Source organism: Colletotrichum orchidophilum (genome assembly GCF_001831195.1).
Source record: "Colletotrichum orchidophilum strain IMI 309357 chromosome Unknown Scaffold_189.1, whole genome shotgun sequence".
In the NCBI taxonomy this organism is placed as follows: domain Eukaryota; kingdom Fungi; phylum Ascomycota; class Sordariomycetes; order Glomerellales; family Glomerellaceae; genus Colletotrichum; species Colletotrichum orchidophilum.
Window position 1 is genome coordinate 59,713 of NW_019173145.1, and position 8,201 is coordinate 67,913.

The 8,201-nt window shown below is 52.8% G+C and overlaps 3 protein-coding genes across 3 annotated transcripts; 2 read left to right on the forward strand and 1 right to left on the reverse strand.

The window, feature by feature from the left end:
• Nucleotides 1-979: 979 nt before the first annotated feature.
• Nucleotides 980-1,510, forward strand: CORC01_13375 (uncharacterized protein; the record flags this gene model as incomplete). Its single annotated transcript, XM_022624992.1, has 2 exons — nucleotides 980-1,269; nucleotides 1,354-1,510. The coding sequence occupies 2 exons, from the start codon at nucleotides 980-982 to the stop codon at nucleotides 1,508-1,510; spliced, it is 447 nt and encodes a 148-aa protein (XP_022468519.1).
• A 1,660-nt stretch (nucleotides 1,511-3,170) lies between these two features.
• CORC01_13376 (fungal Zn binuclear cluster domain-containing protein) lies at nucleotides 3,171-4,511 on the reverse strand (the record flags this gene model as incomplete). Its single annotated transcript, XM_022624993.1, has 2 exons — nucleotides 3,171-4,355; nucleotides 4,455-4,511. 2 exons carry the CDS (start codon nucleotides 4,509-4,511, stop codon nucleotides 3,171-3,173), a joined length of 1,242 nt encoding a protein of 413 aa, XP_022468520.1.
• A 2,998-nt stretch (nucleotides 4,512-7,509) lies between these two features.
• CORC01_13377 (uncharacterized protein) lies at nucleotides 7,510-7,765 on the forward strand (the record flags this gene model as incomplete). The annotated part of the gene is made up of 2 exons (XM_022624994.1): nucleotides 7,510-7,561; nucleotides 7,620-7,765. 2 exons carry the CDS (start codon nucleotides 7,510-7,512, stop codon nucleotides 7,763-7,765), a joined length of 198 nt encoding a protein of 65 aa, XP_022468521.1.
• Between the last annotated feature and the right edge of the window lie 436 nt (nucleotides 7,766-8,201).

The window sequence follows — 8,201 nt, forward strand, 5'->3', positions numbered from 1 at the left end:
AGGACAACAGCAAACATTTGAAGATGAGGAGATTGCAACAAGTGTAATCCTACTTACTCAAGGTAGTTGAGGAACGAATAAATAATATTAATCAACGGTTGTTTCCTTACCTTGCTCTCAAAGACGTTTAGCGAAGGCCAATTCTAACTAATTGTTCCAAGTCGCAAAAGTCGAGGTCCATGTGGCTTCCGGGAACCGACTTTGTTGGCACCTTTGATCACATTTCAAGAATGACATCAGCTGAATCCAAGGACTTATTGAGGCCGTGTAACATCGGCTCGGTGCATCATTCGCGCAATTTGAGGTTGTTTGAGCGATAAGCCGTTGCTTTCGGCTTGCCACAATGAGGCTAAAAAGGACAAATCAAGGCCTTGGCTAGTGCAGATTAACGGCAAGAAGTTGCTGCAGAATAACTGGCGGCGGTTCCAGGTATTTATAAATCTAGCGTTGGTTCAGGCGGCGGGGGTCCTCGATTGAGGAGGCGAGGCCAATCATGGATGCGGATTTGAAGGTTCTGGATACGTCTTATACAGGGGAGGGGTGGTCTAGTGATGGGATTTAGGGGGAGGAGAGAAAGCAGGCTGATTACTACTTGGGAAGCTTCTCGACTAGCGTTGTGCACTTGTTTTTGAATGTGAGGTTTGCTGTTGGGGACGAGGAAGGGGGTTTGAAAGGTACAAGGTGTAGACAGGGTATTCCGCGTTGACCTTTTGGAGGTACTTTGACACGAATGGACTGCGTGATCCTCTTGCCTCCGTCAAAGAGAACCCCTAGTTGTCATGGAATAGAAGCTGACGACGAGCAACAGGGGCCGCGATACCTTTCGGTCGCCGTCTAACGTACCGATTCGTATTCGCCGCGTTCTGGTCCGCCGCCGCTCGGTGATCCCGGGGTGGTCAAGGGACCCTTGCTGCGGCATCTCCGGTGGTGGACGGGACGTACCGTACCGACATGTTTAACACGGACGGCACGATGTAGCATGGGGTTCGCGTATGCTAAGATGTACTTTATCGAGGACTACAAATCGCCGCAGTCCATTTACTGGTGTCTCAAGAGCTTTGTCATCTTTGGGAGGTGCAGAGGAAAAGGCTCAACCGATCCGGAGCCTGACGCCCTTGTTTCTGTCGCCGAGAAATGGAGTGATGCCGAGGAAGTAGTCGGGTTTGGTGCCTGTCAAAGTAGTCTGGCCGACGCGGTACGTCCTCTGCAATGCGGCAAAGCATCACTCTTTCTCTCCTCGGGCCAGATGATCAAGAAGAACTTCGAGAGGTGGGGGAGAAGGCAAAGTGCGGCAAGTTTGCGTATTCGTCCGGCTTTTCGTTTAGTGTTCCCACGAAGGTGCTGCTTCCGTAGATGCCGTCCGATAGCACGTTGGCTGCGAGTATCGGCGGGGGTTAGAGTCGGCAGCGTGAGGTGGGAGGCGACGGATGTAACGGTCGAGACGGCGAGGGCGTCGCTGGTTGACACGTCCTTGGAAGTGCCGTCTCGAGTCAGTGTCTGGAAGCCGTAAGCCGTGAAAATGGCTCGAGTTGGAGGCCGAAACTTTGCTGGTTCCTATCATAGAGATCTTTGCCCGGATGGCATGTACGAGTTCACAAGGTTTGATGAAATCTCGAAGTGGAAATTCTGTCGTGGTTGGGGAGTGTACAGCTATCGATTCGTTTACGTTGAAAGGGAAATTTCTTCCCAACAGGGTTGCTTACGAAGTGGATGGACAGTGTTTCACCGAGGACATTGACAGGTGTATTGTTATCTAGGAAGCTGGGGCCAGTGGTATTTCTGCCATCGTGGTCGAAGGAGACGGGTTACGGGTTACGGGTTAAGGGGGGACGTCGATAGAGTGGCGTGGGTGTTGAGAGCGGATCCCAATACCAACCTCATCGTGCAGAGGTCGTTTTTTCCTGCTGTCAATCATCAGTTCAGTCTTCGACAGGGCGAGGAGGACGGGGACGGAACAGCAGTAGACTTGGCCTGGATCGCTACCGGGGTGTCTGCTATCAGTGTAGCATCCGGGATTGGCGTGAAGAAGGTCAGGGGCTGGTAGGATAAGAGGCTTCGGTTTCTGATCGAATCGAACAGGAACGAAGCGATAGATGGATCATCCGGGTCTCTAGAAATTGTTTGTGTCCCATGGTAATTGTATTACTAAGGACCGGAAAGCCTAGTCGGAGAAAAGGGTGCCAAATGCATTAGTCCTGTGGTAGAGTCATAATCTTGAGGAATCTATTCCGCACTCGTCACGAGGAGGTGATTGTACTTACTAAGAGTCGCACCTCCCATAGTGCCAAGTCAAAGTCATTTCTTTGCCACCCCATCTATTGCTACATGTAGGTATCAAGGAGAGCATGCACTGAAAATTCCCGCAGTGACGGCCAAGCGACCAAGGTCACATTCCGATCATTGATGTATCCTGCAAGTGATATGCACCCAAGGCCAATGGACCTTGGAGCATCCCTGTGACGTACACATGTTTTCTTTTCTCGCTATCGCTATCAATCGAGGTACAATGCTTGTCATGGCGCGAAGCTTGTCGCAATCTACAAGTAGTCCGAACAGCGGCGAGGGAACCGCAAACCCGAGTCGATCTCGTGCGCCACTTAGACGACTCGAGAGTTTCACGCGGACCGAAGCCGTTGTCGTCACGCGGAACGGACGGTCCGAGCAGATCTCGAAAGGGAAAAAAAAAAAAAAAAAAAAAGGCTTCTTACGGACTGAACTATTCTTTGTCGTTCCTACCGTGGCAGATGACAAAGGTTGACATGTCATAAACCTTGGGGGGCCTCGCTGTACAAAGTTTCACTAAGTTTCCCGCTTGGGCTCCGGCGGCCCCCAAATCCCCAAATTCCCGCCATAGCCGTGAACTCCAAATAACCTTTTCGCTCTCCGCGCTTGTCCGCGCCTGTCCGCGTACCCGCCGAGTCCGGCTGCCCTGGCCATGTCTCAGTCCCAATCCAGTAACGCCACCAGCCCCTGTTAACGAGAGATGGCATCGGATCTTTGTCAAGTGACTATAGTTTGTAAGATGCTCCCTACCATAGCGAGACGCCTGATAATCTCGCTGTCGTTTGTAGAATTTCAAGTAGAATAGAGCATTCGTATAAGAAGAAGAGGAAGAAGAAGTAGTAGTAGAAGAAGAAGAGGGAAGAATATAAAAAAAAAAAAAAAACAGACTAGAGAACGACGGGCCTGGCGCGCGCCATGGGGTCTAGTTGTACGTCGTCGCCGCCAACTCCTATAATCTCCATGGGCCAAGCCAGCAGACCTGCCCATGGAGTTCCGATCAAGTGCTGCGAGATGAGCGAAATCAAAGACCGGGCCCATCCGTTTAGGAACCAGCAAAACGGCTCTGCCATGTGGACAATGACGCAGAAGTGCGCCAGCACCACCAAGGCCGCCGGGTGGCGCCGGCGCAGCATGTCCAGGTAGTCACTAGTCATGAGGATGGGCCACAAGAACACCGCACGGAACTCCACGGGCGCCGACAAGGCGTTGAACGTAGAGACCTTGGCGATGCACTCGCTCAAGGCGATCACCGCGTTGGTGATGGCATATTTCCCCTCGTGCTCGACGACACCGATCTCGGCGAGCTGGGAGCTCAGGCGTGGGAGCCGTTCAAAGAGCGGCTGCAGCGTCGCCTCCACGGTGGACGGCGTGGTATCGCCGGACCCGCGGATGAAGATTTCGCGCAATGGGCCTTTGCGCAGATCCTCGTCGGACGCACGAAGGATCATGCTCATGCCGTCGGTGAGGGTAAAGATGTCGAGCATACTATCAATCGGGGAGAAGGAAGAGTTGTATTTCTCGTAGCTCGGGTAGGTGGCGAAGGCGCTCAGGGTGAGGAAGATGGACGAAGCGAAGAGGGCGTGGCAGTTTGTGGACGAGATTGTGCCCAGGAGAGCGCCTCTCATGCCGTTGATTGCGTCATTCTGATGCTGAGCAGCTTGCATCAGGTAGGCATGGCGGCAGTCGGGCTGGAGGTAGGCCAGATGGTAGGCCGAGAAGGCGAGGATCTGGTGAAGGAGGAAGGGATAGGAGAGAGCCTCCCTGGGTACGTCGTACTGGAGCGTCTTCTGGGCCAAGGAAGATTGTGAAAAGGTTCGGTATGACACAGATGTATAATGGTGCATAAGCTCGAGATCAGAGATCCAGCCGCTGGCCCTCTCCGTCTTGTTCAGATCGGTCAGGAATCTAGAGAAGTAGGGAAACGGATCCGACTGCGACGAAGGAGACGTCTGGCCTCCTCCGACGGAGCTAGACGCGCTCTGCTGGCCCCCGAGTGATCCGACGGCTGACTGTGGCGACAGAGATGCCGGAGACTGCGCGCTTGACCGGCGTTGGAGTGCCGATGCCGAGCCCTGAGAGCCCCGCGACGCGTTAGTTTGCGAAACCGAGGCCCTACGCAACCCCGAGGCTGGTGAAGGGAGGGAAAAGGGCGGCTAGAGGATGAAGCTTACCCGCGAGCCCGACCTCTTGGTACGTTGCTCCGGCGGCGGCGGCGGCTGCTGGGTCATGGACTGAGAAGATGCGCCTATTGACGCTCCCGTGTTTTCTAGACTGCATGGCAGTCCGTGGCGTACACAAGCGCTACAAGGCTTGTTTTCGTCACACTGCGTTGGGCCCATAGCCCGTTAGTCTCTCGGCCGAATGCACAAGTGCGACCTGGGATAGGAAAAAGGGGAGCGGGCCCTCGAAGATCAAACCAATTCATCATTGGGATTTTGATTCTGATGACATACTTTGACTCTTCTCTCCTTGCATCTCAAGCACCCGTTGCGTGATTTTCTGTAGCCCAGACGCTTCATGGTGATGTTGTGGTGTTTGCTGCAAAGTAGTCAAGGCCAAAGAGATGCATCGAGGGCGGTTGGAATAGCCACCCGAGAACGAAGACGATAACGAGATAGGGAGGAACGAGGTCTAATAAATAAGGACGAGCTAGTGGGGTGAGGGATCCTGCGGATCAGAGTGTTTTCCTCTGTTTATACAAGCAGGTAAACCACACCGCTGCGGTTCGCGATCCGCGGCTCAACTTATGGGAGGTTACTCTTATATCGAGCCTTGTCGAACGCTGTTGCGCATCCCGGCCGAGCGAGGCTAGGGCTGATATGGAAGTGGACGGCTGGGCCGAGGATTTTCGTCCGATCTGGGTGGCCGGGGGGGGGGGAGTTAGGGGGAGTACAAGGGAATAAGGTGGACAAGGGAATAAGGGTACAATCAGGCCCGAATAACGCGGTACTGACGTATCATATTTTCTAAAAGGGCAAAGCAGCGGTACGTTCCCAAGTAGGCATGTACCTGGAGATATGAATAGGACATCTGCGGGGAACGCCAAGACTCGAGTCTGCCATTTGCACACCTGGACTTCAACACTCAAATTCAGCACCGCTGGACTGGGGTCCGGTCGATATTTAACCCCAGCTACAGACTCCGCAGTGCGAGAAGGACAAGATGGAGGGATGTTGAATAATCGGCGAGGGCAGACAAAAGGAAGGGAAGGCAAAAAAGAAAAAGAAAAATTGGAGAATTGAAGCTTACTGCCTTTGGTTCCTTTGGTATCGTGTCGGTGTTGAAGGTGTGGGGGTGACGGTGTCAGCGGTGCGGAACTGCGTCACGTCAAGACCTCCGGCGTGCGGGCGGAGATACTTGGCCACACCCTGGCCCCGGTTGCCGTGCGGGAGACTTGTGAATATTTCCCCGAGAAGCAGAAAAAAAAAAAAAGAGAACTTGGCGTACGAATACTTGTCCGCGGGAGGAGCGGCGGGAGCAGTCGGCATCGGCTGACCCTTGTGCGTGTGCGTCAGTGTGGGGGATACCCATCCATCACACTTGACATCACTCCCGGGTGAGTCGCTCCCAACGTGGCTCTTCTAAGCGCATTGACAGCCTTGCATGGGTTGGCTGAATATAGAACCAGTGAAACGGCGTCTTTGGGATGTGCGACCGGCGAGGAAATGGGACGAAAGGTCCACGGACATTTGGGACGGAGGGGGTGAAGGCACTGAAGGATTGGGACTGGAAGCAGTAGAAAATATTACCTGCGAATCGCCAACACTTTTGGTTAGAGATTGTGTGTAAATTGGTAGAAAGCTTTTATGAATTTTCATGTTCCCTTACGGTACGGGTACGACGAGAAAATATCGTGGTTCAACAAGCCAAGGCCTGTAGTCGTCAGTCGAGACTCTTCATCCCGCGTCGCCAAGGCCCGACTCAGCCTAACGGGTACCTACCTACCTACGGATACCTACCTACGGATACCTACCTACGGATACCTACCGACCTACCTACCTACATGGAGCATCTAAGCCTCAATCTTGCGTCGCCGGGTCACCGGCCACTCCCAAGGTTCCATTCCCCTTCCCGCACCGCCCACAATCGCAACGATTAGAGTTCTCAAGTTCTTCAGCAGACGCCATAAAAAGCCTCAAGTCGGCGGAGTTCCAGACCAGATGATGAGAATTGAGATGGAGAACCCGACAGGGAATCGTCGGGTTGCGGCAAGGTCTTGGCAGATATTCTCGTGCATGCTGGGCCTCCCGTGGAACCCGTGGGAATTGGGTCACAGGGAGAGCAAAGCCACGACCGCGCCGCGGCCCTTCTCCTCCTGACGAAGAGAAACCACACTCCCCCGGCTGGCCGCCAGCCGTGTACACCGGTCGGCGATTGGCTTGGCCGAGTGGCCGACCAATTGCTGTGGAGTCCGAAAACGAGTCATCTCCACGCCTTTAAGTGGGATCATGTCTCGTACACTACAGTACGTACGTCGTCGGGAAAAGACCTCTACTACAGTACCCCCTTGGCCCAATCATGCCCTGCATTGATCTGATTATTTCAGTTAGAGGGGGCACACGCGATCTCACTCTAGTTCTAACTCTGACTAGCAAGCTGTCCAGACTTTCTGTCCATAAGGTCCCTCCACGGCTGCACGGCTGCCGCGACACCTGTCAATTTACGGATACTCGGCTCTAATGGCCGGCCGTGGTGAACCCCGTTGTTGGCGAAGTGGTGCGGCTGAAAGCACATCTCTCCCTCCTTTCCTCATCTCATCTCGTTCTCTTTTGCAGGGTCCGTATATCATATTATACGCATACCATTCGGAGCAAAAAAGCCGAGATGGCTTTCATTCGTTGTCAACTTCAAGATTTGCAAATACAGCAGCAGCAATGGCAAAAGTGAAAGATAAGTAGGTAGCTTTGGGTTTCAAATTTTCACGATGGCAGACTTGGTGTTTCAAAACGTGTTCATCTCACGTCAAATTGAGGGGTGATCATGGATCAATACAATCACTTCGCTCACAACTAATCAGACCTTCCTAGCACCATCGAATTGCTCATTGATTTTGGCCTTTGGACGTCGTTGAAAGCTTCTTCCTCACGTTGAAAGATGTGGCCGCTGCATGTGCACGTATCGCAAAATGACCAACGACTCTGACGAGTACGAACCTTCGCTTACCGCGGCGATCCTACTTACAATACCTTATGCTTCGGTATTTCTGCGATTGGTCAAACCTTTCAAATGTCGAAGCCCCCAACATGGTGCTTCATCCCATTCTTCATCGATTGTCCTGGTAAGAATCTTCGACCATCTTCCTGCCTTTTTGACATCATTAACATGGAATCTTGCAGTCAAGATCATTGGCTTCGCGGCGCGGGCGATCAATGCTATCGAGACCCCCGATTGGACCAGAGGTACATACATCATCCAAGCTCTTCTGTTGCTTCTTGGGCCTCCCTTCTATGTGGCATCGATCTACATGGTCTTTGGACGATGAATCACACTGCTTCTTGCGGAGAAACATTCATCCATTCGAGTCAAGTCATGATGTCTGAAACTTTGCCGGCAAACAACTTCGTGAAGGTAGTGGCCCCCTCCCTGGTGCTGATAGGATGAAGCAGAGGGCTCGCGGACATATGAAAACCATCCTCGGCTTAGCCATCCAGATTGTCTTTTTCGGGTTCTTCATGGTGGTCTTCATGGTGGTGACCGCCTTGTTCCACTACCGTATGAAGCGTGGACCCACTTCGAGGAGCTTGTCGATCTCGAATCCTTGGCAGAGGCTGTTGACGGTTCTCTATGGGAAAAAGCTTACGATTCATGATTTGAACAGTCTTCTGAGTCATCAAACATGTCACGTGAGAAGATGGGGAGCTCCAAACTAAGGCCGTGCACCTGTGTATCTTCGATGCCCTCTTGGTCTTGATTGTTTC